The sequence below is a fragment of the Theropithecus gelada genome, chromosome 1, assembly GCF_003255815.1.
Source record: "Theropithecus gelada isolate Dixy chromosome 1, Tgel_1.0, whole genome shotgun sequence".
Lineage (NCBI taxonomy): Eukaryota > Metazoa > Chordata > Mammalia > Primates > Cercopithecidae > Theropithecus > Theropithecus gelada.
This window is the reverse complement of record NC_037668.1, coordinates 18,739,472-18,763,927: the sequence shown is the minus strand read 5'-3', so window position 1 is coordinate 18,763,927 and position 24,456 is coordinate 18,739,472. Positions and strand designations below refer to the sequence as shown.

General features: G+C 43.9%; 2 protein-coding genes and 1 pseudogene across 3 annotated transcripts; all 3 read left to right on the top strand.

The window, feature by feature from the left end:
- Positions 1-1,642: 1,642 nt before the first annotated feature.
- On the top strand, positions 1,643-2,797 carry S100A8 (S100 calcium binding protein A8). Of its 2 annotated transcripts, none has more exons than XM_025365165.1 (3): positions 1,643-1,790; positions 2,273-2,435; positions 2,586-2,797. In XM_025365165.1, exons 2-3 carry the CDS (start codon positions 2,295-2,297, stop codon positions 2,724-2,726), a joined length of 282 nt encoding a protein of 93 aa, XP_025220950.1. In that variant the 5' UTR covers positions 1,643-1,790; positions 2,273-2,294; the 3' UTR covers positions 2,727-2,797. The 2 variants fall into 2 exon arrangements, with proteins under 2 accessions (XP_025220950.1, XP_025220962.1); XM_025365177.1 differs by lacking the exon at positions 1,643-1,790 and adding an exon at positions 1,855-1,974.
- Positions 2,798-6,332: 3,535 nt separating this feature from the next.
- On the top strand, positions 6,333-12,551 carry LOC112619027 (annotated as a pseudogene).
- Positions 12,552-17,319: 4,768 nt separating this feature from the next.
- Positions 17,320-18,193, top strand: S100A12 (S100 calcium binding protein A12). The gene is given in 3 exon segments (XM_025405790.1): positions 17,320-17,369; positions 17,371-17,455; positions 17,943-18,193. Coding segments are annotated over 3 exon segments (276 nt in total). The 3' UTR covers positions 18,084-18,193.
- Positions 18,194-24,456: the final 6,263 nt, after the last annotated feature.

Genomic DNA, 24,456 nt, shown 5'->3' with positions numbered 1-24,456 from the left:
CATATCCAGAGAGAGCTGGATTTATTTTGGAGGGTGAAAGGCTCCCTGTGTGTTTATACAATGGCTCAGGCCCTTGTGCAGTGCAGAGGGACCCCAAGAAGCCTCCATCTCCCAGGGCATGGTGCATCCCCAGCTTCACAGAACAGGAGAGCTGTGGAGGAGTGTGGGCAGCAGGGTAGGAATGGATTTAGCCCTTGGCAACAACACACGTCCCCACAAAACATTTTCTTCATCCATTCATCTGTTGAGGGACACTTGGGTCGCTTCCACCTTTTGGCTCTTGTGAATAATGCTGCTATGAACATGAATGTATAAGCACCTGTTTGAATCTCCCTGCATTCAATTCTTTTGCATATATACCAGGAGCAGAATTACTGGATCATGTGGTAATTCTGTGTTTATTTATTTGAGGAACAAACTTGCAGTTTTCCATTGCAGCTGCACTATTTTACATTCCCACCAACAGTGCATTCGGCTTCCAATTCTCTATGCCCTCGCCAACACTTGTTATTTTCTGGGTTTTAAAAGAAGTAGCAGTCATCCTGGTGGGTGTCAGGTGGTATCTCATTGTCGTTCTGCTCCATGTTTTCCTAATGATTAGTAATTTTCATGTGCTTATTGGCCATTTGTATATCTTAATTTTGAGTCTTTTCCCCATTTTTTGATTGGTTTGTCTTTTGTTGTTGAGTTGTAGGGATTCTTCTATATTCTGGATATTAATCCATTATCAGATATTTGTTTTACAAATATTTTCTTTGTAACAACAGAAACACACCACAGTCTTCAGGGTTGAAAGCCAGTTAATCTTAGTGGCATTTTGTTAGTGGTGGGGAGAGGATTTGTTTCTCCTGAAATCCTGGGGAATTGGCCACCTCCTCTTCTCCTCTTAGGCATGAAGCATGTCTAGCTTCTCCAAAGAACCCCTCCCCTCCACTACCTCAGAGTTAGCTTCCTCTCTTCAGCCTGTGATCCTGGGGTCCCAGACACAGTAATTAACCGAGAGAGGGTGAGTGGCTCCCTGCTGTGTTTATGCAAAGGCTCAGGCCCTTGTGCAGTGCAGAGGGACCCCAAGCAGCCTCCATCTCCCATGGCATGGTCCATCCCCAGCTTCACAGAACAGGAGAGCTGTGGAGGAGTGTAGGCAGCAGGGTAGGAATGGATATAGCCCTTGGCAACAACACATTTCCTCACAAAGCACCCACCCACCAAAAAGAACAACAACAATAGTTTTAGTTTTTAGTAATGAGAACAATAGTTTTCATTACTAAAAGGCATCAGCCAAGACAAGTGTTCTCAACCCTTTTGCGGTCTTTGGACCCTTGGAAACTCTGATGGAAGCCATGAAGGAATGTTCTCATTGAGTGCATGCACTCAAAATGATGCATTCAACTTCAATTCAATTTCAGGGATGTACAGCCTGACCAACAAAGAAGGGGATTAGCAGTCCCAATAGTGGAGAGGGAATGGGAGTGGGAATCTGGTGGATCAAGCAAGTGGATGTCAGTAGCCCAGAAAAAGAGCCTCACTTCCTGCTTTTTCCTTCTGGGCACTATTGCCTAGCAAATGCCTTCCTCTTTCCGCTTCTCCTACCTCCCCACCCAAAATTTTCATTCTGCACAGTGATTGCCACATTCACCTGGTTGAGAAACCAGAGACTGTAGCAACTCTGGCAGGGAGCAGCTGTCTCTGATGGCCTGAAGCTGTGGGCAGCTGGCCAAGCCTAACCGCTATAAAAGGGAGCTGCCTCTCAGCTCTGCATGTCTGTTGTCTGCTGTCTTTCAGAAGACCTGGTAAGTGGGACTGTCTGGGTTGGCCCTACACTTTGGGCTTCCCTTGGGGAGGGTCAGGGAAGAGGAGCGGCCTTCCTGAGAGAGGAGAGAGAAAGCTCAGGGAGGTCTGGAGCAAAGATACTCCTGGAGGTGGGGAGCGAAGCAGGGATAAGGAAGGAGTGCATCCTCCAGCACCTTCCAGTGGGTAAGGGCACACTGTCTCCTAGGCTGGACCTTTCTTGGGCAGCAGGTGGGGTGGTAAGGAAAGTCAACAGGTCCCGTGTGTGTGCATATGCCTCTGTGTGAACGGGCCCTTCCCCTTCCCACACCTGTATCCCTATCATCCCCTCCTTGCCACCAGAGCCATAACTATCTGCTGGTTTGGTTATTTGGAGAGTGCAGGCCAGGACAAGGCCATCGCTTGGGGCATGAACCTTCTGATTACTGCCTGGGCAGACGCAAACTCCCTGCCATGGGATTCCCAAGAGGGTTCTGTTTTTCAGGTGAGGCAAGTCCGTGGGCATCATGTTGACCGATCTGGAGAAAGCCTTGAACTCTATCATCGACGTCTACCACAAGTACTCCCTGATAAAAGGGAATTACCATGCTATTTACAAGGATGACCTGAAGAAATTGCTAGAGACCGAGTGTCCTCAGTATATCAGGGTGAGGAGGGGCTGGGTGTGGTGGGGGCTCTCTGCCTGGTCCTGGGGCTGCCCTGGGCCAGCGGTCCTCCCTGCTGCCCTTTGTAGATGGCCATGCCTTGGTTGTCTCTGAGATCTTTAAACTCTGGCTTCTTCTCCTCAATCTTGACAGAAAAAGGGTGCAGATGCCTGGTTCAAAGAGTTGGACATCAACACCGATGGCGCAATTAACTTCCAGGAATTCCTCATACTTGTGATAAAGATGGGCGTGGCAGCCCACAAAGAAAGCCACAAAGAAGACCACAAAGAGTAGCTGAGTTACTGGGCCCAGGGGCTGGGCCCCTGGACATGTACCTGCAGAATAATAAAGTCATCAATACCTCAGGCATCTCTCATTCGTGCTTTTGTGGGATGAGGTTCCTCGGTGTGGAGGGAGGGTTGGAAAACCCAAAGGAAGAAAAAGTAATCTATATTACCCAATCCCACCTCTCACAAGCCTTTCCTGCTTTACCCCTCATCTGACCTCTACCCCACACTCCCTTCCAGCTCCACCATATTGAGCCATTGGATTTGAGGCTTAAGGATTCCAAAAAGTCCATGACACTATAGCTGATGATTTTACTAGTAGTTCTGAAATGGATCGGGGATTTGGGAACAGGCTGGTATAAGAACAACTGATACTGTTCTCTAAGCTAAATTTTAGTTTCCAGTTAAATGTCTTAGATGTGGCTCTTGGGAAATTAGGTTGATAGCTACATAGAAGTGTGTGTGTGTGTGTGTGTGTGTGTGTCTGTGTGTGTGTGTGTGTGAGAGAGACAGACAGAAAGAGAGAGTGAGAAAGGGAAAGGCTGATTCTGTGTGTGGTGTGATGTAGGTGGACAATGTTTAGAGTCCTCCATTAATAGGATAATCCCCACACCTGTCCCCATACCTGTAGTTTGTCCTCGGGAATTTTGAAAATTTTTCCTCCCTCTCCACTCCCAAGCTCCCAACTCAATTAAATGATAAAGGAATAGACAAGTAGGAAAATAAATTAGTAAAACTTAAGTCAAAGAATAGGTTATTCAAATGCTGCCCTACGGGATTCTATAGTTTGGTGATCAGAGAATTATCTAAAAAAAACTTCCCAAGGCCTGGTACAAGGGGAAGGCCCGAAGACGAATAGTTATTCTCTGAGATATGCATCAAAAAAAGAAGAAAATGAAGGGGAACCTTTTGACAAGAACGTCACCCCAAACTGGATTTCCATGCTGTGGTGTGGGGAATTTTCTGTTGTCCTCACTTAGGTGCTGGGGCAATGATGTTAGCGATGGGTGAAGAGGTAGGAAGCTGTCACCAGAATCACTAAACCAGGGTTCTTAACTTGTCTGTCTATACATCTCTGAAATTGCGTTGAAGTTGAGTGCATCATTTTGAGTGCATGTACTGAGAACATTCCTCCACGGCTTCCATCAGAGTCTCAAAAAGGCCCAACACCTCAAAAAGGTTAAGAACGCTTGTCCTGCTTACTGGCTTTTAGTAATAAAAGGCAGAGTATTTCTCTTTGTCTCTCTCTCTCTCTCTCTCTTTTTTTTTTTTTTTTGAGACACAGGGTCTTGCTCTGTCACTTGCACTAGAGTACAATGGCATGATCATGGTTCACCGTAGCCTCGAACACCTGGGCTCAAGTAATCCTCCCAGCTCAGTCTCTTTGGTAGCTGGGACTACTGGCATGAGCCACTGCCCTTGGCTAATTTTTAAATTATTTTTTTGTAGAGATGGAGACTTGCTATGTTGCCCAGGTTAGTGTCAAACTCCTGGACTCAAGCGATCCTCCTACCTTGGCCTCCCAAAGTGCTGAGATTACAAGTGTGATCCACACCACACCTGGCCAAAAGGTGGAGTACTTTTATTGCTATTGTTATGTTGGGTGGGTGGGTGGGTGGATGCTTTGTGGGGACATTTGTTGTTGCCAAGGGTTAAACCAGTTCCTATCCTGCTGCCCACAGTCCTCCACAGCTCTCCTGCTCTGTGAAGCTGAGGATACGCCCTGGCCTGGAAGATGGAGGCTGCTTGGTGTCCCTCTGCACCACACAAGGGCCCCAGCCATTGCCGAAGCACAGGCTACAGTGGCTGAACAAAAGACCTTATTTCAATGGAGAAGGTTTTCCTGTTTATTCCTCCAGTTGGGAACCAGAACCATTTTGGTTGGGTCCAGAACCCAGACCATTTTCTGCCCTCCTGCCTGGCAGAATTCAGTCTAAATTCAAATGGGCTGAAGAGGGGAGAAAAAGCTACCAACACTTATGGTGGGGTATGGTGGGGTCTGTGTGTGTGTGTGTGTGTGTGTGTGTGTGTGTGTCAGGGTGGGAGTGCAATCTATCTCAGTGCTTTTGATTCCCCCTTGGAAGTACATTGTTGGACTTGCTGTCAATTGATTCTTTGCAGGAAGAGTTACTAAATACAGCAGGGAGCCTTCCACCCTCTCTGGGATAATTATTGTGCTTGGAACCCCAGGATCACGGGCTGAAGAGAGGAAGCTAACTCTGGGGTAGTGGAGGGGAGAGGTTCTTTGGAGAAGCTAGACATGCTTCATGCCCAAGAGGAGAAGAGGAGGTGACCAATTCCCTAGGATTTCAGGAGGAGCCAAACATTTTCCCATCACTAGCAAAATGCCACTCAGATTAACTGGTTTCCAGTGCTGAAGATTACACAGCTCAGGTCACTGAGCTTTTTCTTGTAGTGTACCTTAATCATATAAAATGTGAATGAGCAGGGAAAGGTAACAGTTTAAGCCCTTATTCACGGATGTTTTAATTACCAGCCAATTTTATTTGTTATCAGCTAACATATTAGTGAAAATGGCTGGCAGCCAGCTGAAAGTTAAGATTGGGATCTAAGATGGGATGAGAAAATCTAGTCATCAGAATATGGAGATGGGCTTCTCCTGGGGCAAGGAGGAAAGCCTAGGCATTAAATTGCTTTCTTCTCAGTTTTGCTGAAGGATATCTATGCATCCCCCCATGCCAGTGCTTCTACTTAAGTCAGGAGTGTGGAATACACTCAGCATTGCAGAAATGGAGATTATGGAGCTCTGAGAGACACCACAGTGATCTTGCTATAATTTTCTCTAATACATAGTCTAAAGGTGAGCAGCTGACCCGAATGTGGCCCAGGCAGAAAAAGGTAGAAGAGGTCTCAGGGTTCACCAAGCCACATCTCAGGTCAACTCAACATTTAGGGGACCTCACAAGAGAAAAGATAGTAAAAGGAGTACACAAAAGGAGCAAGCACCCCGATTCTGCCTCTCAGCTATCCATATTGGTGGTGGTGGTGGGGTGTGTGTGTGTGTGTGTGTCAGGGTGGTGAGGGGCAACCTATCTCAGTGCCTTTGATTCACCTTGAAAGTGCACTATTGGACTTGCTGTCAGTGGATTCTTTTGGGGAGAGTTACCATTCTCAGTTGTCTGCCATCACTTGAAAGTCCAATAAGTCTTCCTTTTTTGAGCCCACCAGAAGAGGAAGGTGGCCCACAGTGCCCTTTGGAGTTTCACCATAAGTGATGGGTACTGGTTGTGAAGAATTGGGTCAACAGTTGCTTCTTGAGTGCACAGTGGGGCAGGGGAGATGGCACAGCTGTCACTGGCCATCTGCAGAAGAGAAGTGAGAGAGGCAGGCCTTGGAAGCTTCCTGCAGGACGCAGGCTTGGAGATGATGATTTACAAACAAGACTGTGCCCATTACCGAAACCACTGACTGGGCAGAATCAGACAGGACTCGCGGCCCAGAGCAAGGTGATTTTGTTTCCTGTTTCCCCAGCTGCAAAAGAAGAACAAGGGAGTGGGAAGTTTAGAAATAAGTAGTTTAGCAGGAAATCGCATGTAACATTTGAGCCCACAAAGGAGAGCTTGGCTCACCAATTGAAGCAGATCCGGCCACTATGATTTCTGGTTCCTATAAGGATGACCTCTCTGAAATCTTGCTTCTCCTTCCAAGTTCTTCGCCCAAGGGTCCTGACTTCAGGTGTGTTCCTAGCGGTTGTGACAAAAGTCTTAAAAGGCATGGAGAGGATCTGGACTTGGGCAGTCCGTCTACAGTGGCTGAGTAAAAGGCCTGATTCCAAAGGAAAAGATTTTCCTATTTATCCTTCCACTTGGGAACCAGAACAATTTTGATTGGGTCCAGAATCCAGCCCATTTTCTGCCCTCCTGCCGGGCGGGGGGGGGGTGGGGGGGGGGGGGGGGGGAATTCAGTCTAAACTCAAATGGGCTGAAAAGGGGAGGGAAATCCTACCAACACTTACTGGGCTCCAGCTGTGTGTCAGTGTGAAAGAAAAAAACCATCATCTCAAACCTGGAAAAAGGCAAACTGGTGATTGCTTATATTTTTGACCTCATGCTAGAGTCTGTCTGAATAAAAGCAGGTCCTTGCTACTAGTCCTCATCTGACACTTTCGAGAAAACTAATCGGCAAAGTATGTTTGATAGTAATCCATAACAGATGAAGTAGACAGTTTACCTCTGCTGGCTAGGGCAATATGGCTTTAAGGGCTGGTCAAGACATTAAACCCAAAACTGTTATGGTTTTTGTCACCCTATGAAAAGTCAAAAGACTTGTATCTTGTCTTGTGTCTAAATTAAGAATCTTAGACATTACTTTCTAACTGTCTTTCATATTCTTAATATCCTTCAAACCAGTTCAAAAAGTCTTCCTTGCTTGTTCTCTCATTAATGAATTGAAACAAAAATTTTGACACAGGCCCATGATTTTGTTGATGATTTTGCTTTTTAGCTCAAGACATTGTGGTAACTTATCTCATTTCTCATAACAACCCTATGAGAGAGGTAATTGCTATTTCCATTTTGTACATAAGGAGACTCAGAAACTCATGTCTCCAAGCAAGAGACCCTAATTAAAACATGAAGGTGCTCTCTTCTAGCTGTTTTCCACCCTGGGTGTGGATGGGACAGCCCTTCCTCACCTGACTACCTGGCCTCTTTCTCCTCATCCCCCGTAGGGTCTCTGCGGTCCAGAGTGAGGAGCAGGGAGAGAAGGTACCAGATGAACTTCTCTCTTGGGCCACTCTCCCTTGCCCAGAACTTTACCTGGCACACCTCAGGGCCTGAAGGATTGGTAGTTTTTTCCTGGTGTGAGCAATCCTCTAGGCAAGGAAAATCTCCCTATGTATAGAGCAAGAGGATGGGCATTTTGATTGCCCTAAACTATTAGGGGTTGCCCCGGTAACAATTCTGTCTTCTTCCCTGGGCGGAGGAGATTTCCTTCCAGTCTTAGGAGATTGGGAAATTCCCCTGTGATCTAAAACATTGCTGAATCAGCCACCCATGTACCCAGGGCACCTCCGTGCTGGAATAGTCCATCTGTGGCCTGTTACCAATTTGACTAGGGCCCCAACAGCCATCAGTGTTTCTAATTGGAGAGTGACGGCCTCAGTGCAGGTTACCTAGAACACAGACATAAAATCAGACAGAGTTTAAACATTGTCAATGGTGTCGGAAATTAGGCACATCATACCATTTACCTTGCCACCTAACTCATGGCTAAATCTGACATGGGCTTTGTACACTTGAACAAGAGACTTTTATAATGACAGCTCCCTGACCGGAGTTACATGTGCTCCCCTGGCTAAAATATTCCTTTGTGGGGTATACTGCAGAATACCTGTCACCCTCAGATAGAGCATGCTGTTTTGGAATTTGGGGTCCTCAAGTGTTTGTGCAAAAGCTGGAAAGGCTTCGGACATTGTAGGGCTGCCTGAGATACTCTTCCAGGAAGGCATTCTGATAGCTGATTCCATTTTGCTGTCTGCATCCCCCTACCTGGCATAGGTGTACATACCCTGGGAAAAATGGTACCCAGCTTGTCATTGACTATGTCAGTGATAACTAGTGCTACCACCTGGGCTATTTAGGACCAATGAAACTCACTGAATTCATTAGCTAAGCTGGTGATGAACACCTGAACAGCCTCTGATCATCTGCTGGCAGAGCAGAGTGGCCTTCGGTTGTTGCCAACACCTCCTGCTACACTTGAGTAAACACCTCAGGGATTGTACAGACAGGGGAAGGGATCCAGAGGCAGACCCAGCCCTTTGGTTTCAAACAGTGAGGACATCTGAAGGATCCTTCTTTGGTCTCTTTGCAAAAAAAAATTATTTTAGATTCAGGGTATACATGTGCAGGTTTGTTACATGGGTATATTGCATGATGCTGAGGCTTGGGCTGCCAATGATCTCATTGCCCAAATAGTGAACATAGTACCTGTTAGGTCGCTTTTCAACCTGGTGCCCCTCCTGCCCTCCCTCCTTTTGGAATCCCCAGCGTCTACCGCTCCCATCTTGATGTTGGTGTATACTCAGTGTTTAGCTCTCACTTATAAGTGAAAACTTCTGGTACTTGGTTTTCTGTTTCTACATTAATTCACTTAGCATAATGGCCTCCAGCTGCATCCATGTTGCTACAAAGGGCATGATCATGGCCTTTTTTATGGCTTCATAGTATTGACGTATATGACATATATGTACTACCTTTTCTTTATCCAACTGCCATTGATAGGTACCTGGGTAGATTCCATGTCTTTGCTAATGTGAATAGTGCTTTGATAAACATACGAGTGCAGGTGTCTTTTCTTTTGGGTATATACTCACTAATGGGATTGATGGGTTGAATGGCAATTCTATTTTTAGTTCTTTGAGAAATCTTCAAACTGCTGAACTAATTTGCATTTCTACTAACAGTGTATAACCATTCCTTTTTTTTCTCCAACCTTGCCAACATCTGTTATTTTTTGACTTTTAAATCATAGTCATCCTGACTTGTGAGATGATATTTCATTGTGGTTTTGATTCACATCTCCCTGATGATTAGTTTTTGCATACATTTGTTGGCTACTTGTGTTTCTTTTTTGAGAAATGTCTGTTCATGTCCTGTGCCCACTTTTTAATGGGGTTATTTGTTTTTTTCTTGTTAAGTTGTTTGAGTTCCTTGTAGATTCTGGGTATTAGCCTTTTGTCAGATGCATAGTTTGTGAATATTTTCTCCCATTATGTAGATTATCTGTTTACTCTGTTATTAGTTTCTTTCACTGTGTGGAAGCTTTTTAGTTTAATATTAGGTCCCATATCAATTTTCATTTTTGTTGCATTGCTTTCGAGGACTTAATCATAAATTCTTTGCCTAGAACATGTCTAGAAGAGTATTTCCTAGGTTTTCTTCCAGGATTTTAATAGTTTAAGGTCTTAACATTTAAGTCTTTAATCAATCTTGAGTTAATTTTTGTATATGATGAGAGGTAGGGGTTCAGTTTCATTCTTCTGCATATGGTTAGCCAGTTTCCCCAGCACCATTTATTGAATAAGATTTCCTTTCCCCATTGTTTATTTTTGCCAGTCCTGTTCAAGGTCAATCGGTTGTAAGTATGTGGCTTTATTTCAGTGGTCTCCATGCTGTTCCATTGGTCTATGTGTCTGTTTTTGTACAAATACCATACTGTTTTGGTTACTATAGTCTTGTAGTATAGTTTGAAATTGGGTAATGTGGTACCTCTGGTTATATTCTTTTTGCTTAAGATTGCTTTGGCTATTTGTGCTCTTTTTGGTTCTATATGAATTTTAGACTGGTTTTGTAAAGTTGTCTGAAAAATGACCTTGGTAATTTGATGGGAATAGCATTGAATCTATAGATTGCTTTGGGCAATGTGGACGTATTAAATTAACTATAACAATTCTTCCAATCCATGAGCATGAAATGCTTTTTCATTGGTTTGTGTCATCTATGATTTCTTGTAGCAGTGTTTTATCGTTCTTCTTGTAGAGGTCTTTCACCTCACTGGTTAGATGTTTTCTTAGGTATTTTTTTTTTGTGTGTGTGACTGTTGTAAACGGAATTGCATCTTTGATTCGGTTCTCAGCTTGAATATTATTGGTGTATAGCAATGCTACTGATTTTTCTATGTTGATTTCGTTTTTTGAGATTTGCTGAAGTTGTTTATCAGGTCTAGGAGTCTTTTGGCAGAATCTTTAGAGTTTTCTGGACATGGAATCATATTGTCAGTGAAGGAAGATAATTTGATTTCCTCTTTTCAATTTGGGTTCCTTTTATATCTTTCTCATGTCTAATTGCTCTGGTTAGGGCTTTTAGTACTATGTTGAATAGGAGTAGTGAGAGTAGACATCCTTATCTTGTTCTAGTTCTTAGGCAGAATGCACCCAAAATATACTTATTCAGTATGATGTCAACTGTGGGTTTGTCATAGATGGCTCTTATTATTTTGAGGTATGTTTCTTTGAGGTCCAGTTTATCAACAGCTTTTATCGTGAAGAAATGTTGAATTTTAATCGAATGCTTTTCTGCATCGATTGAGATGATCATATAGTTTTTTGTTTTTAATTCTGTTTATGTGGTGAATCACAGGTATTTATTTGCATATGTTGAACCATCCCTGCATTCCAGGAATAAGTCCACTTATTTGGGAAATTAACTTTTTGATATGCTGCTGTATTTGGTTTTCTAGTATTTTATTGAAGAGTTTTACATCTATGCTCATCAGGGATAATGGACTGTAGTTTTGTTTTTTTTTGTTGTACCTTTGCTGAATTTTGGTGTCATGAGGATACTGGTTTCATAGAATGAGTTAGGGAAGAGCCCCTGCTTGATTTTTTGCAATAGTTTCTTTAGGATTGATACCAGCTCTTCTTTGTAGATCTAGTAGAATTTGGCTATGAATCCATCTGATACAGGTTTTTTTCATAGTTGTTGTTGTTATTGTTGGTAAGTCTTTTATTACTGATTCAATTTCATTACTTGTTATTGGTCTGTTCAGAAATTCTGTTTCTTCCTGGCTTCCACCAATGTATCCATTTCCTCTACATTTTCTAGTTTGTATAGATAGAGAGGTTCATATCTCTGAGGATCTCTTGTATTTCTGTGGAATCTGTTGTAATATCACCTTTGTCATTTCTGATTGTGTTTATTTTGATCTTCTCTCATTTTCTTTGTTAATCTAGGTAATGGTCTATCAATCTTGTTTATCCTTTCAAAAAAGCAAGTTTTCATTCACTGATCCTTTGTGTGGCTTTTTGGGTCTCAATTCATTTAGTTCTGCTCTTACTTTAGTTACTTCTTTTCTTCTGCTAGCTTTGGTTTAGTTGTTCTTGATTTTCTTGTTTTTTAATTTTTTAATTTTTACTTTAGGTGTGAGGTTGGGTTGGTAATTTGAGGTCTTTTTATTAATATCTTCTTGATATAGGCATTTAGCACTATAAAATTACCTCTTAGGGGGATAGACTAGAGAGACCGGCGGGCGCACAGGCGAGTGGGCCGGGAGTGGCCGAAGAGCCTGCAGCAGCAGCGCAGCGGACCCGGGCAGGGAGGTCAACGCTCCTGGAAACTTGGGCGCGCCTCTGCGCCAGGAGCGATGAAGACTGTTGCGCCCCGGTCGCGCCCTGGATGCGGTTCTACTCCAACAGCTGCTGCCTGTGCCGCCATGTCGGCGCCGGCACCATCCAGCTCGGTGTCTGGTACCTGATCATCAATGCCGTGATACTGTTGATTTTGTTGAGTGCCCGGCTGATCTGGATCAGTATCACTTTTCAAGTTCTGAACTGGGAGGTGACTTTGAGTTCATGGATGATGCCAATATGTGCATTGCCATTGTGATTTATCTTCTTATGATACTGATATGCACTATGGCTAATTACGAAGCATAGAGGCAACACGCAACCTGGATCATCCCATTCTTCTATTACCAGATCTTTGATTTTTCTCTGAACACCTTGGTTGCAATCACTGTGCTTGTTTATCCAAACTCCATGTAGGAATACATACGACAACTGCCTCCTAATTTTCCCTGCAGAGATGATGTCATGTCAGTGAATCCTACCTGTTTGGTCCTTATTATTCTTCTGTTTATTAGCATTATCTTAACTATTAAGGGTTATTTGATTAGCTGTGTTTGGAACTGCTGCCGATACATCAATGGCAGGAGTTCCTCCTATGTCCTGGTTTATGTTACCAGCAATGACACTACGGTGCTCCCACCCCCCTATGATGATGCCACTGTGAATGGTGCTGCCAAGGAGCCGCCGCCACCCTAGGTGTCTGCCCAAGCCTTTGAGTGGGTGGAGCTGGGGGCAGCAGCTTGACTTTTAGGTACCTGAGCAGTAGTTTTGTTATTTCACTCTTGAGGTGAGCTCTCTGCGCTTGTTTGTTACTGAAATGCTACTTTAAAAAATTTAGAAGCTAAGTTGAAACCTGTAGTTTTCCTCAACATATGCTTTGCTAGAACACTGTGATAGATTCGCTGTAGAATACTTCCTGTAGGATTAGGGGTGTAAAGGGCTTCACCAACCTTCTTTAGGCATTGAAACTTCCCCCAAATCTGGATGGACCTAGAGTCAGAGAAGTCTGCTTTCCTACCTGCGGGACCCCAAAGTTGGGCAATTAGTCACACGTTTCTCTCCCTTCCCTCTCTTTTGAAAGTGTAAAATAAAACAAAAAGATAGACAACTTTTCTTAAACCATTCCAATGTAGAGAACAATACCTTATGAAAACAGGAATGCCAATTGTGTAATCGTTGTTCTAATTAGGTAAATAGAAGTCCTTATGTATGTGTTTCAAGAATTTCCCCCATAACATCCTTTTTGACTTAAGTTCACTGACAGTTTGCATTTGGTGGTAAAGGATTTTCTCCATGGCCTGACTTAAGACCATTGGAAAGCACCAGGCAGGGGGAGCAGTAACCACCTGATGTCTGTTCTCCTGCATACCATGTCCAGGGTCATGGGGCAGTGTGCCTCGCCTGTCTTAGAGGGTGAAACGGATGTGTTTGGCGCTGCATGGGATCTGGTGCTTCTCTTCTGGATTCACATCCTCACTCAGGGCGCACTTTTACTGTGTGTTCGGCCCTAGCCTGGTTCAAGGAAGTCATCCAACTGACTTTATCAAGTGGAATTGGGATATGTTTGTTGTATATTTGCCTGATGACATGGAAAATGTTTTCCTCCTTCTTCCCCTGCAAAGTACATTCTACTGCTTTGAACTCCAAGTACGCCTAATCACCTTTTAAAATGTAAAAGTCTTCAGAAAAATGAGGATTGCTTTCCTTTTATGTGCTTATTATCTTAACTACCTAAATTGCAAGGGATTTTTCTGTATTCATATGTTCAAAAGTCGGCAACTCTCCTGTTGGTTCATTATTGAATGTGCTGTGAATGAAGTCTTTTGCAATTAAAATGAGATTCGCCCACAACCAAGATGAAAAAGAAAATCCCTCTTAACACTACTTTTGCTACATTCCAAATGTTTTGATATGTTGTGTTATGTCTCTATTTTTGTATGTGTCAAAGAATTTTTTGACTTCTGCCTTAATTTTGTTGTTTAACCAAAAGTCAGGAGCAAGTTGTTTAGTTTCCATTTATTTGTGTGGTTTTGAGAGTTCCTCTTGGTATTGATTTCTATTTTTATTCCACTGTGGTCCAAGATTCTTGGTATAATTTTGATTTTTTTTTGAATTTATTGAGATTTACCTTATGACCGAGCATGTGGTTGATCTTAGAGTATGTTCCATGTGCAGATGAAAATAATATATTCTATGGTTGTTGGGTGCATTGTTCTATAGATGTCTCTTAGGTCTAATTGGTCAACTGTCAAATTTAAGTCCATAATTTCTTTGTTAGTTTTCTGCCTTGATGATCTGTCTACTGATGTCAGTGGGGTGTTGTCCCCTGCTATTATTGTGTGGCTGCCAAAATATTTTCTTAGATCCAGAAGTACTTGTTTTATAAATCTGGGTGCTCCAATGTTGGGTGTGTATTTATTTAAGATGGTTAAATTTTCTTGTTAAATAGAACCCTTTATCACTATGTAATGCCCTTCTTTATCCTTTTCTACTGTTGTTGGCTTAAAGTCTATTGGATCTGATTCAAGAATAGCAACTTCTGCTCTTTTTTGTTTTCCGTTTGCATGATAAATCTTTCTCCATCCCTTTACTTTGAACCAACAAGTGTCATTACATGTGAGACAGGTGTCTTGAAGACAGCAGAAGGATGGGTCTTGTTAAATCGAATTTGCCACTGTTTGTGTTTTAAGTGCAGCGTTTAGGCCGTTTACATTGGAGGTTAATATTTGTGTGTGAGGCTGTGTTCCTGCTTGTTTGATTTCTTTTTTACTTTTGAGTCTTGCTCTGTCGCCCAGGCTGGAGTGCAGTGGCGAGATCTTGCCTCACTGCAAACTCCGCCTCCCGGGTTCACGCCATTCTCCTGCCTCAGCCTCCTGAGTAGCTGGGACTACAGGCACCTGCCACCATGCCTGGCTAATTTTTTGTATTTTTAGTAGAGATGGGTTTCACCATGTTAGCCAGGATGGTCTTGATCTCCTGATCTCGTGATCCGCCTTTAGCAACCTCTTGCCTGGATGATTGGGATCCCGGGCTAGTCCCTTCTCCAGGCATATGTGAAAAAAAAAATCTCAGGACCCCTAACTTACTAAGCCAGAGGGAAATATCAAGCTGGGAAATGGATCATGCAAACCTGTCCCCCAAGGTTTGTTTCTAAATAAGATAGCTACAAAGATAAAAAGCCATATACCATCCTCACAATTTGCCCACAAGGAAATTCCTTGTGAGCCTCAAGATCCTTACCCTAAAACAGTTCTATTGAATTTCACCCTGGCAGTGTAATTGATAGCTTACCTTCACAGGTGTGGGAAAAATGACAGAACATAAAGTCATCCCTCTGCTCACCCAAGACAAATCCATATCTGATTGCTTCCTCTGCCCTATTTTTGTGATCTTATGTAAAAATGCAGATTCACTGAGCCAGATGAAGGCATAAGTGACTATTTCTTCTACTCCCCTCCCACATGAAAATTGTGTATTCAGTGAAAGATCGATCAAAGACTCAAAAGGATGCAATCACTTGTCTCTTATCTACTGACACATATAAAAAGTATTTCTTCCTCTTCTCCCAATATCCACTGTTTCTCCTTCAAATATTGAAGCCCTCAAAATAATCTTTGGAGAAAGGCATAGATCTACCTCCTGGGCACGCATCCTTAACTTTGGCCAAATAAACCTAAAATGATTGAGACTCGCCTTGGTCACTTTCATTGATTTACACAGGCCTGATCATCCTGCTGTGGTGGTGTCCTCCTGGGCCTAGTGAAACAAATACTGTCAGTGGCTCAACAATGTTGCACAGAGATTGTGTCAGTCAAGGTGTCACACGGATCTGAGAGACAAACTTTTGCCTCCAGATCCAGGGAGGTCGGTGGGCACATGAAATGAACTAGCTTTGCTAAGGGGGATATCTGGGTTGTGGGGCAGATGGCAGCACAGGTTCTCGCATGGCCTTGGCTGCTTAGCAATCTTATTGACCTCTAGGCATAAACCAAGGGCAGAGTGCTTTTGGGTGTCCCTCAGCTTTGGTGTGACATGGGTAATGTACAGATGAGACTTAATCCATTTTGGGCAGGTTTCTGAGTCTTGAAGGACCACCTCTCCATGAATCCTGGGCATCTGTTGTCCCTTGCTGCCTCTCTGTGAATAATAAAGTTGCTTTACTAAAACTCACGTGAATGTTCTGTCTTACTGAACTCATGAACATGGTAAAGTAACCCAGGCATGGCGAACTTCCCTCATACACAGTGATTACCCTACTCCAGCTTTCTAGGTCTTTGTAACAGCCAAGTTGGAAAGTGTGTTGGGAACGCAAAGGGAAGGCATAATAGTATTGCTCTCTCCTTTTTTGAAAACCCTGGAATCTTTTTTGAAAATTTATCCTCTGCTCCAGTGATGAGGTTTGCATCCCAGAATGACTTAGGAGGAGATCTCCCTTCCTGTCTCCTTAGCTGCATACAGATCTTTAAGTTGATATTCCATTTGCCAAAAGGAGCTGGTAACCTCATCTGTTAAAACAAGACACCCATGCTGTAAAGTTTGTTCTCCTGGTCTTTAATTAGGGAGAAGCAGAGTAGAGCTAAACCTGAAGGCTGGGCCCTGGTTCAGCACTAAAAAACGTGCCGGGCACCCATGTGTGGGTGGGTGGGGTGGGGGTGATTTTGTTTCAGGCTGAGCAGGAGGGTAAAATTCGAGCTGGGTACAATCTGGGCTGCTCCTGTGGCAGCCAAAGCCACAGGTTTGAAGCTTCTGTTGAGCAACAGAGTACTTTACATAAATTGCCTCAAGATGAATCAGAGATTTCTTCACCCAAGGGGGAAGATGAAGCCTGCACGGATGATAAAACCTTCCTTGGCTCAGTGCCCTTCACCACTGATGGCTTTTTGCTGTAGCTCCACATTCCTGTGCATTGAGGGGTAAGTGCCTTTTCCTTGGATGGGTTCTTAGGTGGTCCACAGGGTAGTGACTGCAGTGAAATCACAAGGTGTTGGAAGCCACAACCCTCCACTTGCCTGAGCACCTCTGGGGTGACATTGCATTTTAGACCCAAATAGATCAGCTCCTGTGCTAGGTAGACTCAGTCCCATGACTTAAGAATGGCTAAACAGGGGTGAGATATGGACCATTTGTAGGGGACATGTGGCCATAGTGCTATCACCTGAGGAAAGCAAACAGCCTGGCCAATCACAGAACCCTTCCCAAGGGCGCTTGAGTAAGCAATACTCTCCAAGTTATACTCTCCGGTGGATGAGGTGGTATGGAACATGGGCAACTGAGGCTGATTCTTTTAGACATTAGACAGTATTATATGTTTTCTCCTCCTCATCCTATCCATACATGAGAAGTTCACCATGGATCAAACAGAGCAGAGAGACCACAAATAGATATGGAGGATGTTATGTTTTCTTTAGGCCCTTGATTCAGAAAGAAAGGGGAGAGTGGATGTTGAGGGGTCGGGGAGAAACTGGCGCTAGATCTCTCTTGTTTCCTTGAAGGTTAACGTTAGGCTGGGAAGATGACAAAACTTGAAGAGTACCTGGAGGGAATTGTCAATATCTTCCACAATCTCAGTTTGGACGGGGCATTTTGACACCCTCTCTAAGGGTGAGCTGAAGCAGCTGCTGCCAAAGGAGCTTGCAAACACCATCAAGGTAGGTTTTGCCCCTCTCACTGCAAACTTGCCCACACTCCTGCACTGAGGAGAGTGGCAAGGCCTGGCAGAGGATGGTGGGACAAGGACTGGGGTGGAGCTGGCCCCAGTTTGAGCTCCCAAAGGATGCTTTCCCCACTGCTGTGGGAGAGGGCCTTTGCTTCCCTCTCTCAATAACTCACTTAAGGCTCTACTCAGTTCCTCTCTCTGAGTCTGTTTCCTTATATGTAAAATGGAGAGAGGCAGGGCACGGGAGGGGTTGAATGAGTGAGCAGAAGAGTACCTTCCAGGTCAAGACTTGTTAATTCCCGGTTGGTTCATGACCATTGTGTCCTCTGTTTTGTTACATTGGATTCCCCAACACAGTGTTGGCTGATGAGTTAATGCGCCTGGGCCTCCCTAACTTGAGCTCTGAGGGATAAGAGGCCTAAGAAAGGGTCTTGTGTGGAGGTTCTGAACTCAAGGTCTCTGTTATCCTTTTTTCCTAGAATACCAGGGACAAAGCTGTCATTAACAAAATATTCCAAGGCCTGGATGCTAATCAAGATGAACAGGTCGACTTTCAGGAATTCATATCCCTGTCAGCCATTGCACTGAAGGCTGCCCATGACCATACCCACAAAGAGTAGGTAGCTCTCTGAAGGCCTTTTACCCAGCAATGTCGTCAGTGAGGGTCTTTCTTTTCCCTCACCAAAACCCAGCCTTGCCTGTGGGGAGTGAGAGTTAATAAATACACTCATGAAAAGTTCTGAATAGTGTCTGTGCACTTTTTTCTTTCCATGCCTGTGGTTCCCAGACTTGATCACACCTTACCCCTGCTCTTCTGGCAGCCTAATCTAGATCCCTTAGAACTCCCGCTCCATTTGTTCATTTGATAACCAATTATTTATTGATTGAATTATTTGTTGAATGTCCACTATTCATTCATTCATTTATTCATTCACTCAACAAATGTTCACTGAGCATCAGAGACCAAAGATACAAAGTCCTTGTCTTCTTAGAGCTTGTATATTATTAGGGAGAGGATAGAAAATAAATGAATAGACAAGCAAATAAAGATACATTGTATGGCTGGCCCTCGTGGCGTGTGCCTGTAGTTCCAGTACTCAGGAGGCTGGAGTGAGAGGATTGCTTGAGTCCGAGAGTTTGAGGCTGTAGTGTGCTATGATTGTGCTTGTGAATAGCTATTGAATTCCAGCCTGGGCAACATAGCAAGATCTTGTCTTTAAACATATATACATATATATATATATATATAAAATATAATATGACATGATATCATATGACATGATGTGATCATATGATACAATAGTAGTTAATGATAAGTTATATGAAAAAAACTAATGTAGAGAAGTAGAGTTGTGGAGGAAAGGGAAGGAAGGGGATGTTGGTTTACATGGAGTGGTCAGGGTGTACAACTGAGCAGAAATCTGAAAGAAATGAAGAAGAGTGACTTGCATATGTCTAGGGGCCAAGAGTTCCTGGCAGTGAGTAGCCAAGGCCCTTGGTAGGCACATACCTGACCTGCTCAAAGAGTAGCACAGAAGCCAGTATACCTGGAGTACAGTGACTGAAATGGGGAGTAGTGGGGAATATGGGCCTTTAAGTATCAGGAAGCAGATAACAGCAGCTTGTAGATCCTGGGGAGGACTTTGGACTTTATTCTAAATGTGCTAAGGAGACACTGAGGGATTTTGAACAGGGGAGCGAAATGATTCCATTTATGCTTTGAAGGATTACTTTGGCTGCTTCTGCGGAGAACAGATTGTAGGGCACAGACAAGCGTGGAAGCTAAGCAGCTAAGAAGAGACTCCCCAGGGCAACCCTGTTCAAGAGAAATAGAATATATGTAACTTAAACTTTACTAGAAACTATATTTAAAAAGGTAAAAATAAAGGGGAAATTAATTTTAATAACATATTTTGTTAGCCTAATAGATCCAAAATATTACCTCTTCAGCTATATAAAACTATTGTTGAGATAGTTTACATTCTTTTCTTTCATTTTAAGACTTTGAAATCCAAAGATTCACATATGACCATGTTTTAAGTGCTCAGTAGTCATGTATAGATCATGGCAACCATATTGGATCCTGAAGCCCTAGATCGTTTCAGAGATGGAATGGGGCTGGACTAGGGTGGTGATAATGGTAGTGACAAGGGGTGGTCAGATTATCAATACATTTCAAAGGTGGAAATTGAAAAATCAAGGGTTACTCCAAAGGTTTTCCCCTAAGACACTGGGCTGGATTCTAGGGATACAGAGATGAAAGAACAAGTCCTTGCCTTAGATGTTCATCTTTGGTTGGGGAAGGCCTGAATCAGGAGGAATCCCCTGCCATGTCATCTATGTTTTGGCAGAAGTAAGTATAGGATGTCGTGGGAGAATAGAGACTGACCCAGCTTTGGGGGCAGGCTGGGGCCCATTAGGCTACCTGAAAGAGTGGACACATGGTCATAAAATTTGGGGCAGAACTTTGAAATGGGGGAGATGATATAGAATTTGCATGTCTGTGGGCATGGGATAGTAAGAAACACTCTTTGGTCTTCTTAAAGAAGGAAAGGGATGGAAAGGAGTTGGGAAGAACAAGGAGCAAGAGACCAGGGAGAAGAGTATTATGTCCTATCCAACATAGGGTCGGGGGAGACTTCCCTGACTAGACTCTCCACACTAGTCTAGGCCAGGTTCTTTGTTCAACACTCCAAAAGGACCATGCTGCTCTCCTTTGGTGCTCTTGTCTTCTTTTGTGATTCTGGATCCATGGCCATGATTATTTGTTTAATATTCATCTTCTCTGATGGACTAGGTTGTTAAAGAGCAGGTGGTGAATCACTATGAATCACTAGCACAAGCATAGTGCCTGGAAAGAGGTGGCTGTTTGTTATGGATTGAATATTTGTGTTCCTTCTGAGATTCATGTTGAAACTTAATCCCCAATGCGAGTATTAAGAGGTTGGGGTTTAGGGGGCGATTAGGTCATGAGGCTTCCACCCTTTTGAATGAGTTGGTGCATTATGAAAGGGCTTGAGGAGGCAAGTTTTCCCCTTTTAAACCTTCCACCACGTGAGGACACAGTGTTCCTCCCCTCTGGAGGAAGCAGCAACAAGGTGCCATTTTGGAAGCAGAGAGCAGCCCTCACCAGGCACCTGAACCTGCCAGTACCTTGATCTTGGACTTCTCAGCCTCCAGAACTGTGGGAAATAAATTTGTGTTGTTTGTAAATTATCCATTCTATGATATTTTGTTATAGTGGCATGAGGACACTAGGACAATGTTTGAGAAACATTTCTTAAATGAATAAATGTGTGGAAATCAGTAAGTCTGTAGGCTTAACTCTCTATAACTGGCCCCAGGGAAAATACAAAGAAGTATGGCCTCAGGGACAGGTGTTGTGCCCTGGTGAGGAGTGCAATTCAATCTGACCAGCGGGTCACTGGAAACCTCCCTGTCCTCCAAACCCTGACTCCTCCAACCAACCACTAAAATCAGGTCTGGCACTGATGGGGAGCATGAAATCAGAAGTCAGCCCCAGTCTCTGCTTAGTGGGACCATCAAGATACCCACAGAAGAGGCAGCAGGGGCATAGCCTTGGGGTCTGGTAGACCCTCCTGTGGCTGCTCCCTCCATAGAAGGATATTTTTAAAAATAGGAGAGACCAATGGGGTTGAGGAGGATATTTATTAATTATTTAGGTGCACTGGTCCAGTTGGATTAACATCCAAAGGACTGAGCCCTGAACTATGAAATCAGCGGAGTCAGTCATTTCCACCTTCAAAATGTATTGATAATTGGACCACCCCTTGTCATCACCATTATCACCACCCTAGTCCAGCCCCATTCCATCTCTGAAATGATCTAGGGCTTCAGGGTCCAATATGGTTGCCATGATCTATACATGACTAGTGAGTGCTTGAAAAATGGTCATATGTGTGAGATGAGCTAGAACTGTAATACACTGGATTTCAATTAATTGAGACATGCATTATATCATTTCTTACTTTTCAAGGAAAAACGTGTTTTACAACTTGAGTTTATCTGTCTAGTGACCTTGCAGCTGCACAGCTAGAGAAACAGGGTCTTCACAATGCCTGGGAAAGGAGAGATAAGGCTTACTAGCCACAGAAAAACAGACAGTTAATTTTTAAAGGACTCCAGCTCTTTCTCTTTCTCAGGGGGAATTGGGTTTTCTTACATACAACTGAGTTTCTGCTTACACATTCTTTAATTTCTTTGAATTCCTGTTCCACCTCTGGATCTTCTTCAGCAGCAGGGGCAGGCCAGGTGGCAAAATTAAAGAATTTTAGAAAGATTAGATACCCTGCTGGAGGTCGGACATGACAGATGTGAGGAAAAGTGGGAAGGGAGGCTTTTTACTGCAGGAGGGTGGATTTGGCTTTTGGCTTATTTACTGTAAAGCCATGCGGAGACAGTGTATGGGAAGCTGGGATTCAGGACAAGTGACAAATGATGATTCCTGGGCACACAGGCTTGGGGTGGAGGTTTGCTGACCACCCCCACCAGAGGAAACAACTGCATCTGTGAGATGCAGTTGCATGGAAAGTGTGCGAGAAAGTAGAAGCCTGTGGATGGGGCTGAGGGGAGAGGCTAAAGATGGGGGTGAAGTGGGATTGACAGAAGAGGAAGGAGTGTGTGACCCAGGGAAGGGAGTCCTGGAATGGTCCAAGCCTGGAAGGCTTCCATCACCAAATGTGAATGAGAATGTGAGAGCATTTGGGGAAAACCCTCCCTCACGGCACAACCTTGGCCAAATCACTTTGCTTCTCTGGGTCTTTGTTTTCTTTATTTTTGAAGAATTCAAAGGTATTTTAAACATTTGTTTTGAAAAGTTTTAAACTAGGTGAATACTCAGGTGCCACCCAGTGTTAGTACTCTGAGAGACTTCAGTTGGATAGAGAGGAACTTTGCACAGGGTCTAGAAGGAGAACATCACTTAGTGAGAGGGTAGGAAGGAGGATGTCCCTTGGTGCTAAAGAGTAGCAGTCAAGTGTGAGGTTAGAACTTATACTTCTGTGTTCAAAGCCTAGCATTGCCACTTACTAATTGTGAGACCTTGAACAAGTTACTTAGAATCTTTAAACCTCAATTTCCCCATCAGTAGCATGGGGATAACCATAGCACCCCTCTCCCAGAGTTGGTGAGAGGATTAGGTCATCTCATAGCACATGGAAAGCACTTGGCACAATATCTGATGCAGAGTAAGCACTCAGCAAACATTAGCAATAACAGTAATATCATAATTTAGACAGGAGGTAATGATTGCAGCTGACCCACTCTCTGCCACAGCACAATAGGTATAGATTATTTCAAACCAAAGCAGTTTGAGGTTATATTTAGGGGTGGCTTGGTTAGTTAAAGTTGACCAGTGTAAGATAAGGAACCAAAGGAAGTTAAGCAATATCTTCCTCTAAAGGCCTTTGAACTAGACCAAGCTGTTCTGCAAACTAGGCCACTCCCTTAATGCACTCACCTTGATTTGGGACCGCTTCTGATATATATAGTAGTATTAGAATCTCTTAAAAAAACCCAAAAAACCAACAACTAACCGATGAGAACAAAAGCCAAGCATATTTGCTGTTGTGAAAACACTCACCAACTATAATTTTGTTTCAAAATAGCCCACTGAACCACAAGTTGAACTTGAATCATGGCTAGAAAAATTTTAAGGGCTGCTAACCTTGGTCAAAATCCATCAGCCAGCGGCACCTAAGGACAATGACAAGAGCCCTTGACTTGGAATCAAATGAACTTGGTTAGACTCCCAGCTCAACTGCTTGGCTCTGTGAGTTTGGACGAGTGGCTTCCCTTCTCTGAGCCTCAGTTTTTTCAGGTATATAGTGTGCTGTTTGCACAAGTGATCTCCAGTACTTTCATGAATACACAGAGACTAGACCACGTGACTGTGGTTGGTGTCGTGGAACAAGCAAATGAACACAAGCACTGTTAGATCCACTGAGCCCAGGGATTGGCCTTGTTGTTTCTGGAGGCCTTGTCTCATTGTCACCCTCTGTCCACCCCCAGAGGCCCTATTCTCCAGCCACTCTAGCACAGTCTGTAATTTCTCCATGGCTTTCAAACTTCTTGGGTTTTGCTCCTGTTGTCCCCTTGTTCTCTTTGTCTAAAGGGTCTTTTCATCCCTTCATTCACAAACATTTTTTTGTGTCTGCTCTGTTGCAGACACTAGGCTACCTGGGCCCTTCTCTGGCTCTAGAACACCTGCTTGTATACCATGACCCGACTCAACCATCACATCCTCGAGGGGGCTCACCTGTTCGTATCTTCCTCATGTATTTCCATCAAGAGTAGACTTAGGTCCCTTCCAATTTGGGGCTAACCTCCCTCTTCTGCTGTCTGGCTCCTGCTGGAATGATGAGTCTGACAAAGCTGTCTGGGCAAAGGCATTACTGAGTGATAAAGGACACCAATATCCTCCTGAGGGCAAAGTATTGCACATATAGCACCCAAAAGAGTGGCATTGGTGTCCTTTATCACTCAGTAATGCCTTTGCCCAGACAGCTTTGTCAGACTTCCAGTACACCACAAGTCAAGCCATGCCAGCCTGTGCATCAGGCCCTTGGATCTCAGGAGAAGGATCTGGGCTCAACAAAGTGGCTATCAGAAGCCCCTGACGTGAGAATGGCTAGCTCTTGTCATTTTGACCTGGCCAACACAAGAAGCCTTTCAAGTTAATGGCTCAAGCCTGTAATCCCAGCACTTTGGGAGGCCGAGACGGGTGGATCACGAGGTCAGAAGATTGAGACCATCCTGGCGAACACGGTGAAACCCCGTCTCTACTAAAAAATACAAAAAACTAGCCGGGCGAGATGGCGGGCGCCTGTAGTCCCAGTTACTTGGGAGGCTGAGGCAGGAGAATGGCGTAAACCCGGGAGGCAGAGCTTGCAGTGAGCTGAGATCCGGCCACTGCACTCCAGCCCGGGCGACAGAGCGAGACTCCGTCTCAAAAAAAAAAAAAAAAAAAAAAAA

Coding starts and splice junctions, on each gene's coding strand:
- S100A8 (XM_025365165.1), top strand. CDS start 2,295: ATGTTGACCGATCTGGAGAAAGCCTTGAACTCTATCATCGACGTCTAC. Junction 2,436..2,585: donor AGTGTCCTCAGTATATCAGG/GTGAGGAGGGGC, acceptor CAATCTTGACAG/AAAAAGGGTGCAGATGCCTG.